The 24,589-nt window shown below is 60.3% G+C and overlaps 2 protein-coding genes across 4 annotated transcripts in view; one reads left to right on the top strand and one right to left on the bottom strand.

The window, feature by feature from the left end:
* SNX8 (sorting nexin 8) overlaps positions 1 to 14,888 on the top strand; it is a 39,095-nt gene extending 24,207 nt beyond the window's left edge. For both annotated transcript variants that reach the window (XM_004268978.4, XM_049699978.1), the window contains exons 3-11: positions 1,373 to 1,490; positions 3,038 to 3,159; positions 5,496 to 5,576; positions 6,480 to 6,640; positions 7,252 to 7,384; positions 10,812 to 10,880; positions 11,788 to 11,937; positions 12,209 to 12,358; positions 14,723 to 14,888. In XM_004268978.4, coding sequence (XP_004269026.3) covers positions 1,373 to 1,490; positions 3,038 to 3,159; positions 5,496 to 5,576; positions 6,480 to 6,640; positions 7,252 to 7,384; positions 10,812 to 10,880; positions 11,788 to 11,937; positions 12,209 to 12,358; positions 14,723 to 14,833 — 1,095 coding nt within the window. In that variant the 3' untranslated portion in view covers positions 14,834 to 14,888. The remainder of the gene's footprint in view (positions 1 to 1,372; positions 1,491 to 3,037; positions 3,160 to 5,495; positions 5,577 to 6,479; positions 6,641 to 7,251; positions 7,385 to 10,811; positions 10,881 to 11,787; positions 11,938 to 12,208; positions 12,359 to 14,722) is intronic.
* A 2,998-nt stretch (positions 14,889 to 17,886) lies between these two features.
* The window catches only part of NUDT1 (nudix hydrolase 1), a 154,636-nt gene continuing 147,933 nt past the window's right edge, over positions 17,887 to 24,589 (bottom strand). The window contains exons 2-4 of one of the 2 annotated variants that reach the window (XM_049699985.1): positions 23,445 to 23,607; positions 18,471 to 18,616; positions 17,887 to 18,207 (exon numbers count right to left, since the gene is read on the bottom strand). In XM_049699985.1, coding sequence (XP_049555942.1) covers positions 18,035 to 18,207; positions 18,471 to 18,616; positions 23,445 to 23,596 — 471 coding nt within the window. In that variant the 5' untranslated portion in view covers positions 23,597 to 23,607 and the 3' untranslated portion in view covers positions 17,887 to 18,034. Of the gene's footprint in view, positions 18,208 to 18,470; positions 18,617 to 23,444; positions 23,611 to 24,589 lie in introns of those variants that run through there. The other variant, XM_049699984.1, reaches the window with a different exon arrangement.

Here is a 24,589-nt window from a genome sequence, read left to right on the forward strand (position 1 = left end):
CTCCGGCGCCTCCTCTGGCGCCTCGTCGCCCACGGGCCGGGCGCCCCGCACGTGTGACAAGCTGCTCTTCTGTGAGAGTGGCCTTATCTTCAGTCTCATTAAACTGCCCGCTTCTGAAGTAAACTGATGAGCTCGTAACGAACATTTTTAGAAGGGGGCCGTTTTGCCCAGGTCACCTCCTGCAACGTGCGTGGAGGGGCCGGCCCGCTAATGTTAGGACCGCGGGGGTGGCTCCTGGGCCGTGGGGCTCCTCGGGCTGTGCCCCCTGCTGGCATGCTTGCTGGAGTTGGTGCAGACGTGGCACGATGCCCGCCGGAGGTGGACACACGTGGCTTCATACTGTCCTTCGTGTAGTGTATTTAGCTTTTTTGTTTTTTGGGAGGTGTTTTTAGGTTCACAGCAGTATTGAGCTGAAGGAACAGATTTCCCATTTTCCCCTCCTCCCACTGTCAACCCCCCTGCCAGATGGTGCATTTGTCATAGACACGTCCTTGTCACCCAGAGTCCAGAGTTGACATGAGGGGTCACGCTTGTTATTCTTGCACATCCTCTGGGTTTGGTCCCCTGTTGCAGAATCATGCAGTGTAGCTTCACTGCCCTAAGCGTCCCCTGTGCTCCACCCCCTTCACCCCTCCCCCCCCCGACACCACTGATATTTCACCGTCTCCGTAGCTTTGCCTTTTCCTGAGTGTTGTGTCATTGGAACCACACAGTATGTCACCATCTCAGGCTGGCTTTTTCCAGTCAGCGATGTTAATGAGTGACTAGTGTAACGTCGTTAATCTTAGAGGTCGCTGCTCGTGCTGGCTCTTGTGAGAGCTCTTATATGCGACCCCTGTGAGGCTGCCCTCTGGACGGGGTGCTCATCCTGTGGGAGCTGCAGAGAAGCTGCTGCTCTGTCTGCACTTTCATCTGAGTTCATGTCTGCCGTGTTTCAGTCTTCGTGTTCGGCGTTTGGTCTGCCTTTAGGCAGTTGGGTCTGTTTCAGGAGGCGCAGTGCTGCTTGTGTTAGCATGGTTTGAAAGTGTGTGTTGAGGACATACCCTCAAAGGTATTCCCATGCGATACCTAAGGGGAGGAGGAATGCTGCCAAACAGGTGAAAACTCCTGTAAGGAGACTCGTCTTGTTCAGAAGATCAGAATAATAGGCGGTTAATTAAATACACAGTTAGAGCTATGCAGTGTTTAAAAGTTGTATTTCCATCCATCAAGGACATGGAGGATTTCTCCTTCTGGTAAAGGCCTGGTGAGAGAAGGTGAGGAACTTAGTCCTGTTATTTCCACAGGTTCTATTTAGTGGTGGAAGGGGAAGGTAAGGGGAAGCCGTGAAGTGTGAGGGTTTCTACTGAGCTCCGAACCTCTTCTCTTGCAGCGCTTCAAGTCCTGCGTGTATCGACGGTACAATGACTTCGTGGTCTTCCACGAGATGCTGCTGCAGAAGTTCCCGTACCGCATGGTGCCGGCCCTCCCGCCCAAGAGGATGCTGGGAGGTAAAGCTGGGTTTGCTGGTGGCCAGGGGGCGTAGGGGGGTGGGGTCCCCCCGCCCTGTGCTGAGGTCCTGGCTCCGTGATGGACGCCACTCTCCACTCGTGGCCCATCTTCCTCTGGCCCTCTGCCCAGCAGGGATGGGACGATAGCAGGGCTGTGGTGCAGCCCCAGCCCCTGGGGGATCTGGACGCAGCTGTGGCTTAGAGCCCAGGTCTGGAACGGGACGGTGACATCACCTGGTGCCCTTAGCTACGTGAGCCTCCTGCTTGATAACTGACACGTGGGGAAGTGCCCCCTTCTGCAAGGGAGAAGGAGTGAACCCCAGTTCTCCTTCCCAGAGCACAGAGGCCAGGCGTTCTGGGGCTCCTGAGGGGGGGACGCCGGCTCTGGGAGAGCAGTGGGTACCACCATAGTGTGACGTGTTCTGCGAGAGAACAGAAGTGAATGTCAGCCCAGTGATCTAACCTGCATCTCAAAGGAGATGAAAACGATAGCAGATGGCTGTCTCATCTTCATGCTTCACCGGCAATTACCTGGGGCTAGGTGAGGGATCACAGGTGTCACCGGGCCCCTGCACCGGCCCGTTTCTCCCAGGGTTCCAGAGTGCGGGAGGCAGCTGAGGCCTCCTCTCAGGTCTCGTTGATCTTCACCCACAGCCCTTTGCTCAGATTCTAGATGAAACCCGATCCGAAGGCAAGTACCCAAGGCTGACCGTCGATTTTCTGCCGCTTTCCACCGTCCTGAAGCGCTTGTGCGCTCACTGGTCTCTGACTAGATCAGAGTCTGAGAGTGTCGTTTTCTTTTTGCCCCACCTGAGCACGTGGAACAGATACTATCACGTGGAAGGGGAGGATGCTGAGGGCAGGAGCTGGAAATACTTTGGGAGCAAGGTGGCTGCTTAGTGAAGTCCAGGCATCAAGGCTGATTGGGTGCGGGTAGGGTTTAGGACCTGGAAGCTGTCGTGCAATGCTTGGTCGTGTGACTCAGCCTTAGGGAAAATGTGGCCTTCAATGGACGGGGTCCTGGTGGCCTCGAGGGGGGAGATCCTCTTCCAGCTTTTTTTCAATAATTTAAAAATAATACTTTGAATCCCATTTTTATTTGTGGTCAGCTTTAAATACTCAGTGCATCATTGTACACTTGGACTTTTTTTGCCCTTGGAGTGAAAATACGTAACCCAAACGAAAGCAGTTCACAATTGGAGAGTGAGTAATGAGTGATGTGAACAGGAAAACTGGGTCAAATTAATATATGAGTTCAGGAAAACCCGCTTGTTCATAGAGAGCAGCAGTAGAAAGGGATCACAGTGAGGGGTCCAATGCCATTGAGTAAGACCAGCGGGCTGTGTGGTTTTCCTCGGCAGATCCCGGACCGGGCGTGTCCGTAGGCGGCAGGGCGCGGAGCTGGGGGTCTGGTGCGCCTTCTGCAGCCTGTGGTCCGTGTCCAGTGCCCCCGGCTGGCCCTGTGGCTCGGAGAGCTCTCTGCGTGGGAGGCACTGGGCACTGAGAGCGAGGTCGCTCTGTGTGGTCACTCCGTGTTCTGCGTCCAGCCGACAGGGAGTTCATCGAGGCCCGGAGGAGAGCACTGAAGCGCTTCATCAACCTGGTGGCCCGGCACCCGCCCTTCTCCGAGGACGTTGTTCTCAAGCTCTTCCTGTCCTTCAGTGGCCCCGTGAGTACCTGCCGCACAGCTGTCCGCGTGCGGCGGCCTGAGGCTCCCCGGGTCTTATTTTCATTCTTTTTTTTTTCGGCCGCGCCGCACAGCTTGTGCGGTCCTAGTTCCCCGACCAGGGATCCAAGCCAGGCCCACAGCAGTCCCACTTATTTTCATTCTTAAATTTGCTTTTGTTTCGTGCTCTCCCCTTAATCCCCTTGTTTGGGGGCCATGACAGAATCTAGTTCCATGGGACAAACACAGATATGACTTATATTCTCCCAAGGTAACAGGTTGAGCACGATTCTAAGAGGCATCCCGGTTCCGACGTCGCAGGGTTTTGTGTGGAAGGGGTGGCTTTGCAGCGCAGTCTCTGAGGGTTTGAAGCTGAACAGGAGCCTCTGTGGTTTGGAGGGTTGACAGGCAGGCTGGCGACTCCAGATGGGAATGTGCATTTACTTCAGAAAGAAGGCTGAGGACTTCCCTGGCAGTCCAGTGGGTGAGGCTCCGCCCTTCCACCGCAGGAGAGCAGGTTCCGTCCCCGGTCGGGGAACCAGGATCCTGTATGCTGTGCGGTGCGGCCAAAATAAAAAAATAAAACAAAGGGAAGGCTGGGTTGAGCTCGGTGCCGCGGGGAGCGCCCGCTGAGCCTCCCCGGCCGAGCTCCAGGGTGGACGTGTGTCCTGGGGAGTGAGCTCTGTGCGGGCCTTGGCTCCGGCGCGACGTTGGAGCAGCAGCGCCGTCCTCCAGGCTGCCGTCAGGACGCCGAGGCACAGCCCGACGACGTGCCGCCCGGACGGCCCCGTGTGCCCAGGGCTGAGCTCTTCGGAGGCGGGGAGGCTTCCCCGAGGGACCCTCTCCTTGTTGGGGTGGGCGGAGGGGGCCCCAGCAGGGACGCCCCACGTGGCCTGCGGTGGGACAGACGTGCCCTCACCGGCCGCGGGAAGAGGCGGGCACAGAGATGCAGAGGTGGATTCCACACGAGCCTGGCCGCCTCCTTTACCTCTCTCTCCCTGGAGGCCAAAGGGGCCTTTGACCCCAGAGACACTGTGGCCTTTCACTCTGCGATGCCCGGGGGGCCTGTCGGTCTGCCCCTTTTATGGGACCCGGTCCAGACATCCAGGGAATGCATGCTGCGGCCTTCTGCCCTTGAGCTGGAGCTGGGAGGGCGGGTCTTTCGAACCCTGGGGCTGGACAGGCTTCTGTAGACCTGGGATCTTTACCACAGCAGAGGGATGTGGTGGGACGCGGGAGCTACGCTCAGCTCCAGGCAGAGGGAGGGTGGTGGGAGGGCGAGCTGCTGCAGAAGCCGAGTGGCGTCAGGCTCCAGAGGTGCCTGTCCCTGGGCCTCCCAGCACCATTTGCTTCTTGGTAAAATGAGGGAATTGGGACAGATGCTCTTCAAGGCATCTCTGAGATGTTACGATTCCTTCACCCACACACAGCTGTGCGTTAGGGTCTCTGCCTGTATCCTCCGTGGCTCTCTGTGGGGCTCGTCTTTGCCAGGGAGCCTCCCTTCAAGAGGGCAGAGCTCAGAGCCAGGGCTCGGGACACCAAGTGCTGCCCTTTCTCTGCCATCAGCTCTCCCAGGGCTCTGGGGGCCTGGACCCCATGGGTCTGATCATAGGAAGGAAGGAGACTTCAGTCCCTGTCTCTGTGCCCCACGTGGGACCTTCCAGGATCTAGTGACTCCGACATCTGTCCCAAGTACTCATGTCCCTGGTCTGGAGGTGGAGTTTCCGTTTTTCTGGAGAGAGAGCTCCACTCCAGAGCTGGAGTTTGCAGTCCTGTCACGAGGTCGAGCTTTCCTGCCCCTGGAAGACCGACCACCCCAAAGGTTAAGGCCAATGGGAAACAAATGGAACAGGAGACAGGAAGAGATTACAGAATACTTACGTTAAAGCAAACACACGGAGGGCTTCCCTGGTGGCGCGGTGGTTACGAATCCGCCTGCCAATGCAGGGGACACGGGTTCAAGCCCTGGCCCGGGAAGATGTCACATGCCACGGAGCAGGTAAGCCCGAGTGCCACAACTGCTGAGCCTGCGCTCTAGAGCCCGTGAACCACAACTACTGAGACCACGAGCCATAACTACTGAAGCCCGTGCACCTAGAGCCCGTGCTCCACAGCAAGAGAAGCCACTGCAATGAGACGCCCGCGCACCGCAACGAAGAGTAACCCCTGCTTGCTGCAACTAGAGAAAGCCCGTGTGCAGCAATGAAGACCCAGTGCATCCCCCCCCCCAAAAAAAAAGGCCAACACGTGGAGACCCTGCTTTCTGGTGGCTCGGTTGGTCTCACGCCTCTGGTTCTGTGGCTGGTTGAGGGTCAAGTGTTTCTCTCTCGCTTTTGCAGGATGTGCAGAACAAGTTGAAGGAGTGCGCTCAGTGCGTGGGAGACGAGTTCATGAATTGTAAGCTGGCTGCTCGGGCCAAGGTACCTTTTGATTTTGATGATCCCTTCCCCCAGAGCAGTAATCACGTGAGCAGTTAGTGACGGTTGTTTTGCCTCTACTGTGCGCCAGACATCGTGCTAAGACGGGTCGCGTGGTTTTCTCCCTTGACCCTTGTTTCAGTTGATCTGAAACCCAGTGGGTGTCACGCCCATTTTACAGACGAGGAAACAGAGGGAGAGGCTGCCATCTGCAAGGTCCCAAACGCCTAGGCAGAGGGGCCCAGGTGTGACTGAGCGCTCTCCGACCACAGGGCCCGCCGGCCCCTCGTGCCGTGGCCTCAGGCATTTCGTGATCAGATGGGTGGGTGCTCGGTCATCAGCTTTTCGGATTTCAGGGGATTGATTGTTGCTCTGGTTTATTTTTAAATTTAGTTAATCTGGTCTCTTTCTCAAAAGGATGAAAGTAGCTATTTGGTACCTTTTTTTTTTGTTATTTCTTCTTAAACTACTTCTCCGTACAAAAATACAGACTCCCTCACCTTCATTTTATTTCCTAAGCATTGTGTAGTTAACATTAGTTACTATTAATGGGTAGGTACTAGTAAAGCTGGTGAAGAGTTACCCTTCGGGAATAAATGAGGAAATGCAGAGGCCGGGCCCTCGTGCAGAGTCAGGACCGCACGTTCATCGTGTCGAGTTTGCAGATCGTCTTTTTTGTGGTGTGCGTGTAGTGTTGGTTTCTGTGTCTCTTTTGGACGAGAAGGGGGTCCAGGGCGGGCGCTGGAGAACGAAGTGGGCTCCTGGGCTGGGCGCTGCGTGACCTGGCCCGGCGGTCTGGGCTCGCTTACCTGCTCGGTCGACGGAGTTGCTTCCCCTCCTGCTGGTCATCTTTTCTGGAAGGTTTTCACGTCTGGTGATGCAGTCTCCTCCCTCCTCCCCCGTCAGGACTTCCTCCCAGCCGACATCCAGACTCAGTTCGCCATCAGCCGGGAGCTGATTCGCAACATCTACAACAGCTTCTACAAGCTCCGCGACAGGGCCGAGCGGATGGTGTCGCGGACCATCGACAATGCTGCTGACCTCCTCATCTTCGGGAAGGAGCTGAGGCAGGTGACCCTGGTGGGCTCCGTGGGGCCAGTTGTGTGGGGCGGGGTCTCTAGCCTTTGGAGCAGAAAGCGTGTTTACCGTAATGACTCTCGTTCTGACTCGTTCTACCCCAAAGGGGAAGGAAAGGGCTGGGGAGACGAGATCGCATTTAGAAGAAAGAAGAGAGATGGAGAGAGTAGGCAGAGCACCGGGGTTCCCAGATGTAGGGGCTCCCCCCGTTGCCAGGATCAGACCTGAGAAAAGGTCCATCCGATCCGGGAAGGGCCGTGCTCGGCTGGTCACCCTCCCTCCTCTGGAGGAGGGGCCGGGCCTGAGCCAGGATGCTGGCCTCTGCAGCTGCCCCCAGAACTGTGTGCCTCGACCCTGCTGTGCACACGTTCCCTCGGGTCTCACCGACAGTCGGCTCCAGGTCTTGGTGGATCGAGACCCTGCCTTTCTGACCGACTCCCAGCACTCCCGTGCTTCGCGTAGCAGGGGTCTCGGTTGGGAGATGTGCAGGGCGGCCACCCTGGGGTGGTGTGCTGTTGGGCAGAGGGGGGCGTCGGGTGGGCTGCCCGCCCAGCTTCCAGGCCTGAGTGTCTCTTCCCCTGTGTGTGTCCTTTCTCCTCAGTGCTTTAGGGTCTGACACGACCCCGCTCCCCTCCTGGGCCACTCTGAACAGTAGCACGTGGGGGTCCCTCAAACAGGCGCTGAAAGGCCTGTCCGTTGAATTTGCACTGCTCGCCGACAAGGCTGCACAGCAGGTGAGTGGGTTTGTTCTCCGAGGTGCTTGTTTTGGAGAACGCTCTGTGCCGCGGTGTGCGGGAGCGTCTCCTTCTCAGATGGACGTCACGGTTGAGTCCTGAGTGAGTGGCAGCAGTTCTCGGGTCGGAGGGGCGCGTCCCTGTCTGCTCCGGGTGGGGCTCCCTGTGAGTCCCTTACGCTCTTGAGAGAGTCGCTGATGACGTGGACAGATTGGGTTCTGGTCTCTGAGATCTGCCCTTGCTGAGATGAGATGTGCTGTGTCCCTGGAGATGTAACCTTGCACTTGCCAGGGTGTTCCGGGTGGACCCAGGTTGCTCCCATGGTGCTGTCGTAGCCAAGCAGCATTTGGCCACTTGAAAGCTCAGGACAGCCAAGCTCCCAGCACCCCCAGAGGCTCCCCCCATGTCTCGCCCTAGACACCCAGCTTACCTCAGGAAATGCTTCTGCTCTGTGGGCAGGTGTTTGTGGAAATCTGCAGTCTTGTCGTTGGGGTTAATTAGCAGATACAGTGTTTACCATCTGAGGGGAATGTTCATCGGGGAGCTTTTTTGCTATAAAACCGTTACATGATTTGGAGGGTGAGAGTTTGCTTCCTGGTGCTTGGGGAAGTGGGCTTTAGGCGGCCGGTAGCTGGTTTTAAATGCATTGAAGTGGAGGCCTTGCTACCCGGCTGGGGCTCAAGGCTCCTTAGTAGCGAGTCATGGAACCACAGCAGCGGGGGGGTCTGGGGGGTTGTCAGGCTCCAGGTGGGACGCTCAGGTGCCAGGACAGCTCTAAGTGATGAAAAGGGAATCTGACCACGTTCCTGGCGTGGAAAGTGCTGGGTGTTCTTCCCCTGTGGTCCCCGTGCCTGAGTGTGTCTTCCAGACACTGAGCGTCGCACGGAATTGGCACCGGGGCCCAGTCCATCTCCAGGTGAGAGGAGCCCACGTTTCCATGGCGGGCGGGGTGGGGTTGGGGACCAAGAACATGGTGTCAGAGGACTGGCTGGGTAGAGAGGCGGGCGAGCTCGGGCAGCCTGCTTTGTGCTGGCCTGTGTCTTGTGCTGGGACCTCGCTCGGGCTGCTTTGGTGCCTGGGTACTTTTCTCTGTGATTAGAAACAAGGGAGCTGGCCTAGATCATTAACAGCTTTTTGTTTAACCCTTGGCCCTGTACTCAGAGCTGAGTCGTAAAACATACACACGAAGCTGTTCTGTTGCTGGGACCCAGGCCCTGGGCCCACAGCTCCCTCCTGGACAGGTAACCTGGAGGGGGTGCAGAGCGGGGTGGGAGCCCCAACTCGATCATTTCCAGCATCTTTTCTGATTCAGACTTGGATGCTGCTTCTGCCCTGACGAGGGGAGACGGGCGTCAGGCTTCTGACGTGGTGCGGTTTGAAGTTCCTCCTGCCTCTGAGGTTCCTCACAAATGCTGCTTTGCAATGTCATGTCTGTGTGGTGCTGTTTCCTGAATATCCCTCATTGCTCTTGGTGGTTTCTATGTTGAAGTGAAATTAATACAGTTTTTTTTTTTGTTTTTTTTTTGGTGGTATGCGGGCCTCTCACTGCCGTGGCCTCTCCCGTTGCGGAGCACAGGCTCCGGACGCGCAGGCTCAGCGGCCATGGCTCACGGGCCCAGCCGCTCCGCGGCATGTGGGATCTTCCCGGACCGTGTCCCCTGCATCGGCGAGCGGACTCTCAACCACTGCGCCACCACGGAAGCCCCCCATCAATACAGTTTTAACACGAAACTGGATCAAATGGCCTGTCAGGACTTTCATCTGTCAGAGCTAGGGTTCCACTTCACTCTTGCTGTGCAAGTGAAGATATCAGAAGGCTAGTTCTAATTCCGTTTTTAGGTATCACGGTTTTATTCTCCCCAGACCTGGTAGGAGACCTGATAACTGTCTTCCAGCCAGACAAGTGGGACTCACAGTGGGGCTGTTTCTTCCTCGGTGCCGGGGCCTGTGCTTTCTGTAAAGGCACACGCACTGCTGGTTAGGGCCTTGCACGGCATCAGAGCAGAAATGGGAGCAAATGACACACGCAGGAGTCCCCCTGCTACACACCCGGGGAGGAACCTCTGTTCTCCTGTGTCCCCTGCCCAGTCAGGAGGGACAGGGCACCTGTGGCCATCTGGTATTTCCCTTTCTGAGTTGGAAAAACCTGCAACATGCCTGTTATTTTCCTGTCACCTTACTGGCTGGAACCTTGACTGTGGGTGCGGGATTGAATGGCTGGGAACCTCTGGGCTCAGCGGGCCCGAGGGCCCAGGGTCCCCTGAGCTGGTGCTGCAGCTTGGGTGGAAGCCCCCAGCTCCCGTCCAGCGCTTGTGTCCCCATCGGTCTTGGACTTCTCTTCATTTCTTCTGCCTGCACCCTCCTCATACCACGTCTGATGTGGTTTATGGGGTTTATGGGGTGAACTTTTCATTCTCTGCCGTGGCTGGAGCTCTAGAGGTTTTAGAAGGGGCTTGGTTTCCCGGAGGAGCCAGTGCTGCACTTGGGAGAGGTGCTCAGTGCACCCGGAAAAGGGACTTGACGTGTATTGGTGGCTGAGGGATGTGAGGGTGCGAGAGCCCCCCAGCACACGTGGCTGGGACCACAGAGCTAGCATGGGGGGTTCCCTGGAAACCACCGTAGCCTGACCGTTGCTGTGGCGACGGGGGGAGGGTGCGTGGTGGCCTGCAGGCCCGTGTTTGCTGTGCCTGGAGCAGGAGGTGGAGAGACCGCGCTTCTCCCTCATGCTGCCCTCCCTCGTCTCCAGCCACCAACTCTGAGCCCAGAGCAGCCCAGCCCAGGGCTTTGGCACTGACTCCTCCTGCCCGGGAGCGGCTCTGAGCATCGGTGCCCGTTGGCCGTGTGGACGTGGCTCGTCCGTGCGAGCGGCGCTGGGCTACACGCCTCGTGGGTGCGGTGGGTGACTCCGGGAGCGGGGCTTCACCCCGTCGTTACCAGGACGCCCAGTCGGCGAACAGCCCCCTCCCATGACGCCGTGGGGCCCCCCGTGTCAACCTGGGTGCAGAGGTGTGTGTGGGGTCCGCGCCCCCCCAAATCTTCAGATTCAGTCCCGTAGCCGCAGACCCTCCCCTCGGCCCCTCGCAGGCCGCGCTTCTCTCCCCTTCGTTGGAGCTGCAGCGATTCCCCTTGTCCCCGGAGCATCCCTCCCACTTGCTCCCCCGTTTAAACCCAGCCCCGCTGTCTGCGGCGGGTGGGGAGGCGAGCGGATGCGAGGTGGGCACAGGGCGCCCGGCCCTTGTTCTTGTCCACCTGCGGGTTCTGAGGCTACGGCCTCACGTTGGCGGGCTGTCGTGTGGACGGGGCCCCCTGCACAGCTGGCCCGCGGTGCTGGGGGCCGAGCCAGCCCAGGCCCGCGGTGGGTGTGCACCCCTGGCTCTGGGTCCTGTGTGCTCGGTCGGTGTTGGCCCACCTGCAGTGTGTTTTCCAGGGCAAACAGGAGGAGAACGACGTGGTGGAGAAACTGAACCTCTTCCTGGATTTGCTCCAGTCCTATAAAGTGAGTCTCAGCTGCTGCCTGGTCAGGGACAGAGCTGTTGAGAAGGCTGCTGTGCCCTTTCAAGGGTGTGACTCTGGGGGACGTGGAAAAAGAGCCTGAAGCCAGGGCTGCGGGGTGCAGATGGGCCTCCTGCAGGCTCCCGGGGGAGGGGGGTGTGCGTCCTGCAGGGTGCTGTGGGCAGGCCTCTGGCTTCCCCGATGTGAGAGCGAGGGGCGCGTGCGCGTGAGTGTGAGTGTGACTGCCATCGCTCTTTATAAACACACGAGGGGCTGGCCCGCTGGGAGCCGCCTCTTCTAGGGTGTGGAGGTTCTGGGAAGTCAGGCCTCAGCTCGGGGCGGGCGGCCTTCCAGCCATCGGTGGCGGGATGGATCGTCTGTGAGCCCTGAGGATCCTTTGGGCTGAGCTCAGGGGGAGCTGGCCCAGCGCCGGTGGGGAAGGTTCTAGAAGGGGTTCCTCTACTGGGTGGGGCAGCAGCCAGTGAGTGGAGTTGCATCCCTGTGACTCCGTGGCTAGTATTCCCCCAGGAATCGCGATCGGGGTCACGTTAGGGCCCCGGGGAAACGCCAGCGCGTCGGCCTTTAGGAGACTGACGTTGCTGCTGGGGGGCACTGGCTTCTGGAGGTCGGTCAGCACTGCGTGTGAGGTCCAGGGCTGTCCCCGCTCTGCGCTGGTCGTTTCCCCGTGGGTTTCTGGTGCTGCTGATCTGCACCGTGACCCCCTCACAGCTCGCCCCGGGTGGCCCAGCTGGACGCTCCCTTCCACCAACACCGAGAGTGGAATGAGCGGGGTGCGTGTGAGCTGTTTCTAAGCAGGAAACGCCGTCCTCGCCCCCAGGCGTGGAGGCCGCGCAGCGGGTGCCGTCTGTGTCTCCCGCCTCCTGGGCTGACGTGCCGCGTCCTCCCGGCAGGACCTGTGTGAGCGGCACGAGAAGGGCGTGCTGCACAAGCACCAGCGGGCGCTGCACAAGTACAGCCTGATGAAGAGGCAGCTGATGAGCGCCGCCGTGCAGAACCGCGAGCCCGAGTCTGTGGAGCAGCTGGAGTCCCGCATCGTGGAGGTGGGCCGGGCGGCCTGGGCCCACCTGCGGGGCGGTGGGCGGGCCTGAGGGTACCTTCCCACACCTGCTGCCGGGCCCTGGGCCGTCCTCCCCGGCTCCCTGAGCTGCTGGGACGCTGACGCCCGGGCACCAGCTGACGGAGCCGGTGTGACCGATGTGTTGCACGGAGGGGGGGCCTGTCCCTGGGCTCAGGAGGGGCGGGGTGTGGGCCCTGGCGCTCCTGCTTCCCACCGTGTGCCGGGCCAGTCGCGAGGGGCTCTGTGCTCTGCAGCAGGAGAACGTGATCCAGACGATGGAGCTTCGCAACTACTTCTCCCTGTACTGCCTGCACCAGGAGACGCAGCTGGTCCACGTCTACCTGCCCCTTACCTCCCACATCCTCGGGGCCTTCGTCAGCTCCCAGATCCAAGGGCACAAGGAGGTGGGTCCCCCACACACACCTGGCCGTCCGGGCCAGCGCCCTTCGTCCTGCAGCAGCCCTTGAAGGTCCGGCAGCCCTGCGGCTGACCTTGAAGAGTTACTTAGGAAATGAGTGCAGTGGGTGAGCTAGGACTTGGAACCATTCCGTCCAAATCTGCTCGTCCCGTTGCAGCCGATGATACTCCTGATGTTGTCCTTGTGGCTCCCGGGAGGCGGGGTGGTGGGAGAGCAGAGCAGGACCGTAAAGGAAGAATTTCTTCGCTTCTGGAGGAGTTCCAGACAGAGGTCAGAGGCAAAGCACATGGAACCCCCAGGAATGAGAGCAGACAGCGGGTGTCGGTGTGAGGAGGTGCAGGGGGACCGCAGATGGGGATATTTCTGTGCAAACCCTGCTGAGCCCTTGAGAGGCGCCGTGACGGGCCGGGGGCCCCGCGGACTGCGTGGACGGCCGGGCTCAGCTGCGGCTCTGGCTTGGGTGTGGCTCTTCGCCCGTTGCCCCCAGGTGCAGCCTGGGATGTGTGCGGCCAGGGCTGAAGGGACACTTGCAAGGTCCCTGCCCGGTTCTGCGTTCGCTGGCCTCATGATAGCTGACGCCCTCCTTCTCCCTGACGCCCTCCACCCTGGGCTCCTTCTCGGCTCTGGGGGCGCCGGCACCTCCTGTGAGGGACACACCTGCCGGGCGCCGCGTCTAGCTCTTTGATACGCAGGCGGGGGGCGGGGAGGTAGCGTAGGCTCAGACTCTCTGAACCTCACATCCTAGCTGTCTCAGCTTCCAGCTGTGCACCAGTTCTGAGCTCTGAACGGCCTTGGTTGGGTTGTTTAAGCTCTGCGCCAGTTTCCCCACCTGGCAAGTGGCGTAGAATATGACCCTTGCAGCCTTCCGAGACCAGCTCGGGGATTTGGTGGAAGTGGACTGCTTGGTCGTCGTTCCGTGCCAGGTCCTGTGGCTGTGCTGGGCACACACCTGCCCCGCAGCCGTCCCTGACACCAAAGGAGTGGGAGATCCCGACAGGTCGGCCAGCTGGAGGGGACGGGTCCCACGCGGGGCCCCAGGGGTGGGCTGGGGTGCAGTCTGGGAAGCTGGCGACCCTGCCCGGAGGGCCAGGGAGGCTTTTGTGAGCAGCGCGTGGAGGGAGCTCAGACCTGTAGTTCGGAAAGGTGCCGGGCGGTGGCTGGGTGTGCGGATTCAGGGGTAGAAGACATGAGATGGTGCATGCAGGCGGGAGGTGGCCGGGCCAGAGCGGTCTGGAGGGTCTGGTCAGCGTGTGGTTAGTGTACGGGTGCCTCTCAGACTTGCTTTCAGAACCGCTGGGCCCGGGACTCAAGGGTCTGTGCTTTCAGTGGGACGCCAGGGGAGTCGGGCACGAGTGAGAAATGTTGCCCGCCTGAGACAGAAGTTCCTTTACTTTCTCTTAGTGCCTCAGTGACTTTTCACGGCAGCCCGAGGCCAAAGTACCGTTTTAATGGTTCTGTTTCTTACGTTCTTAGCTCCAGACAGCGTCAGAGCAGTGGTCCACGTAGCCTGTGACAAATGCTGAGTTTCCCTTGAGCGTTTCTCATAGTTCGTGGTGCCCCTGGAGTTCTCTGGGGTGCCCAGGGTGCCCTCGGGCACAGTGTAGAACCTGCAGGTGTGGCCAAGGCAGCAGCAGCGCTGGGGGAGGTAGGGCTGTACGCTGGTGAGACCTCACGGGCAGGTCCGGGCGGCCAGTGGGGACATTTCCTGACGCGATCCTGGATTTCTCCGCTGCGGGTGACTCGTGAGTGCCCCGGTCTCGAAACTCGGGGACTAGGCTCTGCTCCCGCCGCACGTTCCCAGGGCCACGCTGCTTCCTGTTGTGATGCGAGCCCCGCTGCCCCAGTGCTGGCCTCGGACACGGGCCTCGCTGCTCAGCCTCCTTCCTCGCAGACGCCTGGGGCCGGGAGCTGTGGTGGCGGCCGCCCTGCTCTCGCTTTGCCCATCTCTGTGTTCCTCTGGTGGACGTTGTCTTGGCCTCTGAGCCGCCCAGAAGGCCGGACCTGCAGACCTGTCAGAGGGAGCAACCCCGTGATAACATTTGTTACGTCGAGCAGACCCGTGCCTTTCTGTCCCCGTGCAGGGGTGGTGGCATGGCCACCATGACCTCTGGTTGCAGGTCTGCCCTTACCTGGGCTGGTCTGTGGAGGGGTGTTCGGAGCGCTGGGCCGCGATGCGGGTGGGAAGGCCGGCCCGCCCCCACTCTGGGAGCTCTGGGGGAGGTGACACATGCGCTGGCGTGGCTGCACGGGCGTCTCCTCTCTCCGTGAGCATTTTAGGAGGAGAGAGCTGGTGCGTCAGGCCACAGGCGGCCTCCATCTCCTCACCCCGCGCTTCCCCTTCCTCCTCCAGATGAGCAAGGTGTGGAATGACCTGCAGCCCAAGCTACAGTGCCTCTTCGCTGGACCGCATGGCGCCCCAAGCCCACCGAGGTCCCCGCAGGACGGCCTGTCTCCTCACTAGTGCCGGGAGGATGTGGGCGGCAGCTCCGGCGCCCTCACTAAAACTTCTTTCCAAATGGTGTGTTCCTGTTTAATTCCCTTCACGTGCTGGCTGCCCCGGCCCCGAGGGGCCCAGCGTTGGGCTGCAGCCCCTCGTGGAAGAGCTGATGCCCGGGCAGGGTGGGGCCGGGTCCCGGTGGCCGTGGCTCCCCTCCCCTCGCGGGGAGCAAGGCCGAGGACACGCGCTAGGCCGCCGGGCGTCCACGGAAGCCGCGGCCACACGGGTCTGTCCCGGTTGCCCTCGGCCCTGCCCGGCCCTCCCGAAGCACACCATGGCCCGTCAATCTGGTGGCGAGAGTGTTGAGGGCCCCCGGAACGGTTTTCTCCCAGGACCCACAGAGGGATGGTTTGCACACAGCAGCTCGTGCAGGGGGGCGTGTGCTGGGGCCCATGTGCTAGAACAGTCGGGAGGGTTCTGGAATAGCTGAGCGGGGAGACGGGGCAGGACCGTCCCCGCGGCCGGCGTGCTGCCGTCGGACGGCGGTGGCCGTGTCCGACACGGAACTGGCCAGCGAGACCTTCCGCTGCGGCCCGCAGATAGCCCTGGCCATGCGAGCGGGGGCCCGAGGGTCCCTGGGCCCAAACTGTGAGCCTGGCGGCCCTGGCGTCTGTGTCCCTCCCTCCTGGCACGCACACGTGTGCACGCTCACACTGTGACCCTGTCGTGTGCCCGGCGGTCTGAGGCGCGGAGGACAAAGCGGGGACCAAAGCGTCTGGAGGTCCGTGAGCCGATGCTCCCGCCGTCTCTGCAGGTGCAGGCGGCTGCCCGGCTGTTCTTGGGAGGCCACGCCGTGAGCGTCGAGGCTGGCAGGGCAGTGGGCTCCGCGGGGGGATCTGCGCCGCTCTGGTAACCCTCTGTTACACCGACTTCGCTTCTTTGGGGCAGCAGGCACCCTCCTTCCAGCCTCCCTGCCACGCTGGCCGGCCCAGAGCCTGCTCCGAGGGGGCGGCGGTCTGGAGCCGGGTGGGCTTGTGTCCGCCTGGGGCTGGGTGTGTCCTGCCCCGAGCCCCTGTTGTGTAAGTGCCCCCCGTCCTTCACGGTTCTCACTGGCTTGGGAGGGCGCTGGAGGAGGCCGACTGCCCCGAGGGTCTCTGGGGTCCCTGCCTTCCTGCAGCACGAGCCTGGGGGCTCTGGGGGTTTGCCCTTGGTGTGAGGCACGCACGTGGGACCCAGAGGCTCTGGGTGACAGGCAGGCTTCCCTGGTGAGCTGACACACGTTACAGTCCAGGGCAGAGTGAGTGTGCCCACCGGGGCCTGGGCTCACCCACACGTGGGTTCAGGCGTGCGGGGAGGCCGGCTGCACCCCACCCGCCGGAGCCCCACGGCAGCCAACGTGTGCCTTCCTGTGCCGGGCTGGCCGGTCTCCTGGAGGACGAGCAGAGGGGTGGTGCGCCCCCGGAGCCTGGCCAGCAGGGGCCGCCTGTGCCATGTGCCCCGTTGTGGGCTGCTTCTGCGTTTTGATCCCTCTGTGGAGAAACGGGCTCCCAACCACTTTGAGTGGCTCTGTGCTGCCCGGCAGGTTGGTCCCCAGGTGCTGTGTACGCTTGAGCCGTGGAGCGCTGACCACAGGCCTCTGCTGTCCTGGCCCCGCGGTGGTGGCTGCTCCCCCCCGAGGTCTGTCCGTGGGTGGTGAGGGACACGAGGCCACGGGCAGCGGAGAGCGGGGGAGACGCCCTGGCCGCGTGGTGGGTGGTGGCGCAGCGGCACGGAGGGTGGGGAGCGTCTTCCCGGTCAGGTTGAGGCTTGCCCTCCCCACACGGGTCACCAGGGAGATCTCTGACACCAAAGACATCAGATGCACTTTCCAGGAGAGAATCCTCCTGGCGGGACTGGCTCCCGCGTGGAAACCAGGAGCACGTTCTTGGTTGGAGGCCTGGCCTCGCTCTTCCTGAGAGGCTCACGTGCAGGGCACTTTCTGGTCCACCCGCTCCCCCCACCCCAGGTGCTGGAAAGGGGTCAGTGGGAAGACGCTGGAGTGACCGTGTCCCCCTGGTGTGGCAGCTGGGGGCGCAGAGGCACCTTTTCCACAAAGCTCCCCGTCCGCCCTCCACCTGGGCTGCCGCTGGGTTCCCAGGCTCGGCGGGCAGGGTTTTCTGCTCAGTGTTCGCTCGGGGAGGGGGAGGAGAGGCTGCCCCAGCTCCAAGGTGGGCCACGCACACCTCTGCGTCCGAGCTCTCCTCGTGCCCGGGAGAGCCTGGTCACAGCCCCGTGAAAGGACGTCCGGTTCCGTCTTCCCGATGGGAGCCCTTCGGCCGCTCCCGTCCCCTTACGGCTGAGTGTGGCTCACCACTGCCTTGGCCTGGCCCGAGGCGTGCGCCTTCAGGCCACGCCCCTCCAGCCTGCGTCCAGCTGACTCGGTGCGAAGACGCCGAGTGGGGAGGAGGGAGGGCGTGGCCAAGGCAGGCTGCCATGGGGACCCGGGGCTCGGTATCTGAGGCCTTTCCTCTTGCTTTGCGTTGAGTCTGGTTATGTATGAAGCACTTTATACGGCTGCAGGGATCAATGACCATCACACCCAGTTAACTGGAATTGTTTACAAATGAGCTACATTCCGAGATTTTTATCACTGAACTTACGTGAACAACTATCATTAAACGTGTTTATAAAAGTCGGGTCAAGTTGTGAAGTTTTTGTGTGAGCGGTTGGTACCCCCCAGCCCCCTCCCCAGGGTCAGAAACCAGGACGAGATCAGCCTGTCTTGGGGGAGGGAGGGCGACCAAGTGATGGTACATTAGACGGGGGTTGGAGCCCTGGGCCCTGACCGCGCCTCGGTTTCCCCATAAGGGGGGTGGTGAGAGGAGGACACGACCTCTAGCCCACCCCCGGGATCCTGCGGTCCCGTGCACACCTATGCCGGGCCTCCCACACCAGTTCTCCCCCGTGGGACGTCCGAAAAGCCGTCCCCTCCCCTTTTGCGCCTGTGTCTCTTTCCCCCATCTCTGTCCGGTGGTGCAGGTCACAGCCAGGCACGTCTGGCAGCTCCCCGAGGATGGGACTTCGTGAGGCCCGGTGAGGAATGTTGAAAAAGTAAAAGAGGTTTATTTTCCTTTCCATCCAATCATGCGCCAGACAGGCTGGAGGCCCGGCCGGCGTGCTGAGCCTGGAGCCACAGCGTGGCTGGGCAGGGACGCTTATGGCCCGAGGGACAAGCTCAGCTCTGTCCTAGACTGTGTCCACCTCGCGAAGCTTGTAGTCCAGGATGGTGTCGTGACTCTGGAACTTGAAGTAGCCGTGGAACTTCTTCTTCTGAAGCAGGAGGGGAAACCAGTAGCTGTCATCGGGCCACATGTCAGCGAAGGGGATCTGGTCCAGTTGGAACCACTGGGGGCGCATTTCTGAAGTCAGTGAAAAGGAACTGTCATCGATGTTCAATCCAGATTTTAAACTCTTTGTGAGGAATTACTGAGTTATTCTGTGTGAGGAACTTGACATACTTTTATATTTAATCCTTGTGACTGTATCCCTTATCTTACAGAAGAGTAGGGAGGCTCCGGTGCTGGTGTGTTTCAGCACTTGCCCCTGGGGGAGGGGAGGGCTGCCGTGCCGCTCATCACCTGCCTCCCTCACCCGCTGTGAAGGGACGAGCCCAGAGACTCACCTTCGCTCTCCACTGGTGTCCCGTGGACACTGTCTGTGCAGAAGATGTGCATGTCCATCAGCTCGGGGTCGCCCACGAACTCAAACACGATCTGGCCCACCTTCTGCAGCGCGTCCACGGTCAGACCGCTCTCTTCCTGCAGCTCCCTGTGGGCAGAGGCGGATGGACGCACCCGGACATAAGGTGACAGTTAACGCAAGGCGCCCACGCGGCACCCGAGAATGGTGCTGGGAGGATGGAGGGGCGGAGTGTGTACATGTGGCCAAGGGCTCGGGTTCGGGGACCGCTGTTGAGGGGCAGCCAGACCTCTGTAATTGAGCACCCTGGGCGCACCACGTGGCAGGTCAGGCCTGGCCCAGCTCAGCTGCTCGGAGGTCCCACGGGAGGCCAGTGCTAGAGCCAGGGGACCCCACCTGTCCTGCTTGGCTCTCCCTGAGGCCGTCACGTGTGCGTGGTGCTCTGTGGGCTGCAGCCCCCGGAACCCGGCCCTGAGCCAAAGTCCTCCTGCCCTGTCCTGTCCCCGCACAGAGCTCAGGAGCAGACTGCAGGTTTCTACTGTGTCTTCTCCAGAGAAGGGGCTGTTTTAACTCCTGTTTCACCAAGGAGACAGGCCCCACCCCAGCCAGCTCACCTCAGCCGCGCTTGATGGTAGGGGATGAGCTTTGGGCCTGTCTCGCTGTGTCCCCGCTTCTCAGGACCCTTTCCCCCAGCTCCACCACCTGTGCTTGTAGGAAGGGGTCAGGGGGCTGATCTCCCCACCTGAGTGCACAAGTGCCGGGCGATTCACGAGAACCGGGACTCCCCCCCCTCAATTTAACAATGCTTCCCCAAGCTACATATTCATCGTAGACAGTCTAGCAAACACACAGAGACTCCTCACCCAGCAAGAACCCTTGCTACCACTGCAGTTTCCCCTTTGGGTCTTTCTCCTTCGTGCATCCCTTTTAAGAACTGCAAACATGCCGCCCATACATTGTACCTGTGCTTTTCACACAACACTGCAGAGCCCGTTCTACACTTCAAGGAATTCAGCCAGCTCCTCGGCTGTTGTGTATCATAGAATAGAAGACCCACCTTGCTCATCATGAAACCCGCCGTGATGAGCATCCTCGTACACACCGGCTGCCACCAGCCTTTCACCCCACCGGCTGCCCCGCCGCCGTCATCCTGCGTCTCGTTCCATCCTTGGCAAGCGCTTTCTGGATGTTCTGCTGTGCTCGGGACTCTGGGGACCCCACCAGCCCTGCACCCGTGAAGCTCAGCACCTGTGTCTCCTGCTAGAGTCTCACTTCCCCACTGCCCTGTATTTATTTTTGTTGCTGTAAAAACATTCTAATTATACCTGACTATTTAGAGTGGTAGCTTAAAAAAAGGTCTTTTTAAGCTTTGATCTCTGAGTTATGTTAGGAACGCAATGCATAATTACTTCCTGTTGCCTGTAATGAGTCAGGGAAACCAGCGTTTGTTAAACACGTGTGTTGGGTTAAACGGTCTTATTTAAATGGACGCCTTATTGAGCTTGGAATCTGCCCTAACCTTCCTGTGAGGCCCGGAGAGGAACTGTATCCATTTGCTGCCATTCAGATGCAGCCCAGGTGATGCTCTGGAAGCTGGAATTTATTCATTGAGATGGTTAATTAAAATTAGACACGACCTAAAAAATGAACGTGTGTTTTCACTTGCGAGGGTGGAAATGGCTCCCCAATTAAATGTAACAGAAGCCTTCGGCAGGGCCCGCCCTACCTCCGGCAGCAGGCTGGCGAGCTCATTTTAAAACCGTCACCTGCTGATTTAATGTTTTGACTGATTTTGGCTCATCTTCCGGGAGTCCACGGCAGTGTATGAAATGTCAATGATGTCCTCGCAGGCAGAGCTGAGCTTGTTTCGGGCCGGGATAACCAGGCAGCCGGGGGTGACACTGATCCAGTTTTGCTGACGTGTCTGACTGCATCTCTGGGATGTTCCCCACACGGCGGGGGACACGGGGGCCCTGCGGTCCGGAGCCCGCGGTGCAGCTCGGGGGCCCGCCGGCCGCACGGCCTTCCAGAGTTCTCTAACACAGTGCTCTGTGGGTGCTGGCCAGAAAGGTGGGCGTGCTCCACGCCCGTAGCTGAAACCTGGCTGTGAGGCACCCTGGGTCCCCAGGTGCCTGCAACCCCCCAGAGGAAGGATGCATCTTTCTTGGTGCTCAGATGGCTTCCCCCCAAGGACGTCCAGCACAGAGGAAGGGACAGCCAGTCGGCCACCTGAGTCTGCTGGCACGTTAACCCAGCTGTTGAAGTGGGGCCCACCCTGGAACCCCAAAGCGCAGTGCACCAGATACCCCCAAGGCTGCCGTGACCTCGCTCGTCAGGGCAGGACAGCAGGGCCTGGGGCCTAAGGAGCAGCTCCACGCACGTGCACGGAAAGAGGCCAGAGCTGCCCTAGGGGCCTGGGGCTGACGGCTGAGTCGTCCCCAAAGTGGGCGAAGCCCTGTTGCTGCTGGAGTCCCAGGGCCCTGGGGTGGGTCTCAGCCTGCGCCCCGTGCATTAGAACCTGCCACCCGTCCCGACCCCCCCTGCAGGGGCTCAACAGTCCTTTGTCGGGGTGGTCCTGACACCTGGCTCCATCCTACACCCAGGCTGGAACCCTGGGGAGAGGCCGCGGGGCTCCTGGAGAGAGCTGCCTGGAGCTGCCCCACAGGCCCTGGGCGCCAGCGTGGTACCGTGCGGCCACGGGCAGACGGGTCTGCATCAGGCGCGCGGTGTGGGCCCTGGGTGGTGCACTTCTGGCCTCAGTCTCAGGGTAAGGCCAACCCTGCCTAAAGGAAGGTCCCCCGGGCAGAGCATGGAGACCCTTAGTGCCCCGTGGCTGTGGAGAGGATGTCCCCCAGTGGGGCACGCTGCCTGCAGGGGCTGAGTGTGCCCTCAACGGCGCCCGGGTATCAAAACGGAGCTCAGGGCGGCCTGGGAGGAAGGCCCTCCACAGCCCCACCTGCTGGACGAGGCCTCCGAAGGGCAACGAATCACGAGGCTCTAAGAGGGTAGCTGAGACCCTGATGCTAAAGCAGTGAGCAAGCCTGAGCGACAACAAAGTCAGCGATCTCAGGACGGCTCTGCGATCTGTGGGGAGGTCGGCACAGGAGTGAGGTTGGGGTCACGGGGCCACCGCTCCCATGCCTTCTGGTGGTGCAGCGAGTGTCTGGAGGGCAGCCTGCAGGGCCCAGCACGGCGTCTGCTCGGCTGCACCGAGTTTAACGCCAGGGGCCCACGGACGCTGAGCAGGTGGCTCAATGTCATTAGTCACTGGGGCAAACACAGTAAAGCCGCCACAAGGTATCACCACACCTGCCGGGATGGCTGAGATGGAAAGGACAGAAGATGCCAGGTGGCGCTGAGGATTTGGAGGAAGCGGATTTCACACACTGCACCACACCTGCCGGGATGGCTGAGGTGGAAAGGACAGAAGATGCCAGGTGGCGCTGAGGATTTGGAGGAAGCAGATCTCACTGCACCACACCTGCCGGGATGGCTGAGGTGGAAAGGACAGAAGATGCCAGGTGGCGCTGAGGATTTGGAGGAGGCGGACCTCACACACTGCACCACACCTGCCGGGATGGCTGAGGTGGAAAGGACAGAAGATGCCAGGTGGCGCTGAGGATTTGGAGGAGGCGGACCTCACACGCCGCTGGCGGGGCTTTAAATGAGCACAACTGTTTGGCGGTATGTGCTAAGGCGGAACACCTCGAATTCTCGAGGGCAGCATCCACCGGAAAGACCGTATAGGACCGTCCACAGCTACATCACTTGCAACTCCAACCCGGAAACGGCCCAAAAGCCCACGCCCGGGATGAGCAGGCTGCAGTGTGTTCATAAACCGGACTGGACCACTGCCACATGCAGACATGATACCAGGAAGAAGCCACAGCTGCAAGGCTCTTTCTACAGGGTATTTCTGAATGGGCCAAACCGTCAACTGTGACAGCAGTCAGGGTGCAGGCTGCCCCCCTGGGGGCAGGGTCCACCCTCCAGTCCCATTTCTTGATCTACGTGCTGGTTAAATGATGGACCCATTTCTTAAAAATTCCCTGGTGAAGACTGGCATTTTCCTACATGTACTTTATACTTCAATACAAACTTGACTTATAAAAGGTCTTCAGTCCTGGCCTCACGACAGACAGAGGGCGTAATTCGGTGTGATCAGAAAGGTGGCGGTTCTGTGAAGGAAGTCCAGAGGTCTATGGAGAAGAGCTGGGGGAGGGGCACCTTCTCCAATGTGAAGGCGGAGGAGGGGTCAGCCAGAGGAGGAGCCAGGAAGAGTGGGTGGGCAATGACAGCTTGGGGTGTCCGGGGGGGCAGGGATGGGAGCGAGGGGGCGAGGCCAGACCGCGTGGGGCTCAGTGGATGACACAGGAGGCTGGATTTATCCACACAAGCCTGCGAGGGGCAGGAAGGCAAAGGGGCTGCGGTCTGGAGGCCTGTGTGATCTCGGGCACACTGCTCAACCTCTCTGGGCTTCGGTTCTTCCCATGTGAAAGTGAGTGTGTCAAGGAAGAACTGAGACTGTGTGCGGAAGCTCCCAGACACGCTCGTCACCAGCTCCCCTGAACAAAGGAAGGAGCCCAGTGACTGGCCAGTCCCTTGGCGAGAAAGAGGAAGCCAGGATTCTTCCACCCAAGCCACTGCACAGCAGCTTCCCAAACGTCCTAAAAACCACGACTGCAGAGCAGCAGCTAATGTGTGCTGAGCACGGACCATGTGCCAGGCCTCGCTCAGTCCCTTATGTTTATTTTCTCACTTAATCTTCACAACAGTCCTAAGAGGTAGGTACCGTTATTATCCCCACTTTGCAAATGAAGAAACCGAGGCTCAAGGATTCAGTCTGGGCTCCAGGTCGTGTGGCTCTAAGTGGTCAAATCAGGGGCCTGGCTCTCCAGCCCGAATCCTTGTCGCCTGCGGGAGCTGGTTCTGCGGTCAGGCCTGCCCCGCCCCTCACCTCTTGGCTCCATCCTCGATGGTCTCTCCTTCTTGAACTTTGCCTCCGAAGCCGTTCCACCGGCCGGCCCCGAAGCCTCGTTTCTTCATGCCCAGGAGGACTCGCTGAGGCTGCAGCACGAGCACCAAGGTGTAGAGCCTCGAGGCACACATGGTGCCCTTGGGTTCTGCAGGGAAGGCAAGGGGTTGGGTCAGCTTGACCTGGGTGTGGACGGAAGCGTGTGTATTGCGGTGGCCAGGGGCCGGGTGGACAGGAAATGTGCTCTGCCAGGCATGGAGAGGCAACGTCCCAGCTCTGTCACATGTAGCAGGTTTTCTGGGGCAGACAGAGGCCTGGCCCCCAGAACCCAGGGGCATCAGTGCCCAGGCCCTTCGCTTACTGGGCTGATGCAGCAGGTCAGATGACGGCCCATCCCTTCCCCTCCCCACTCCTCGGCACAGGGCTGTCCCTGCTCCTGTGTCCAGGGCCCGAGCCCGCCGGGCACCAAGAGAACCCTGCAGTTTACCCAGCGGTTCTTGCGTCTGGCTTTTGGCCTTGGCCTTCTCATTATGGGGCCTTCTTCTGGCCTACTGTGTTCTGGTTTCTGCCTCTCTGCAAAAGCAGACCCCCAGATTCCCAAGAAATGCATGGCTCCTGACAGTGCATAGTCCCCACTCCTGCGACAGGTTTTCACACTCTGCTCACAACTGTTGCTGCTCTGGGACCTGGTGCTGGAGCCCAAGGGCCTCTCCTGCTCGAATGGGTTTGTGTGGTCCAGAGAAAGACTCGGAGGGTGACGTCGGCCACTGCTGGAGAAATGCTGGAAGAGCAGGACCAAGTTAGCTGTCAATCCATCCCCACCCCAGTCTGGCGCCCACACTGGACGAGATGCAGGATTCAGGACCAGCGATCCTCCTGGGAAGTTACAGTGTCTGAGAAAAGGGCCCTAGGCCTGGGTCCTGGTGCTGGCGGTAGGTCAGGCAGGAGAGGTGGGTCTCTGTGGTCCAGCCTCCCTTTAGTCTGCGGACTTTGTTATGTCCCCGACCTGTTCGTGTCCAAATCCCTGGCTTCCTAAGGTAATTGGGATGCTGCTGCGGCTGCTAGAACTGTCAGCTGTCAGTGATTAGGCACCGATTATATACTTCCCCAAAATTATCCCCTTTAAC

The sequence above is a fragment of the Orcinus orca genome, chromosome 16, assembly GCF_937001465.1.
Source record: "Orcinus orca chromosome 16, mOrcOrc1.1, whole genome shotgun sequence".
NCBI lineage: Eukaryota > Metazoa > Chordata > Mammalia > Artiodactyla > Delphinidae > Orcinus > Orcinus orca.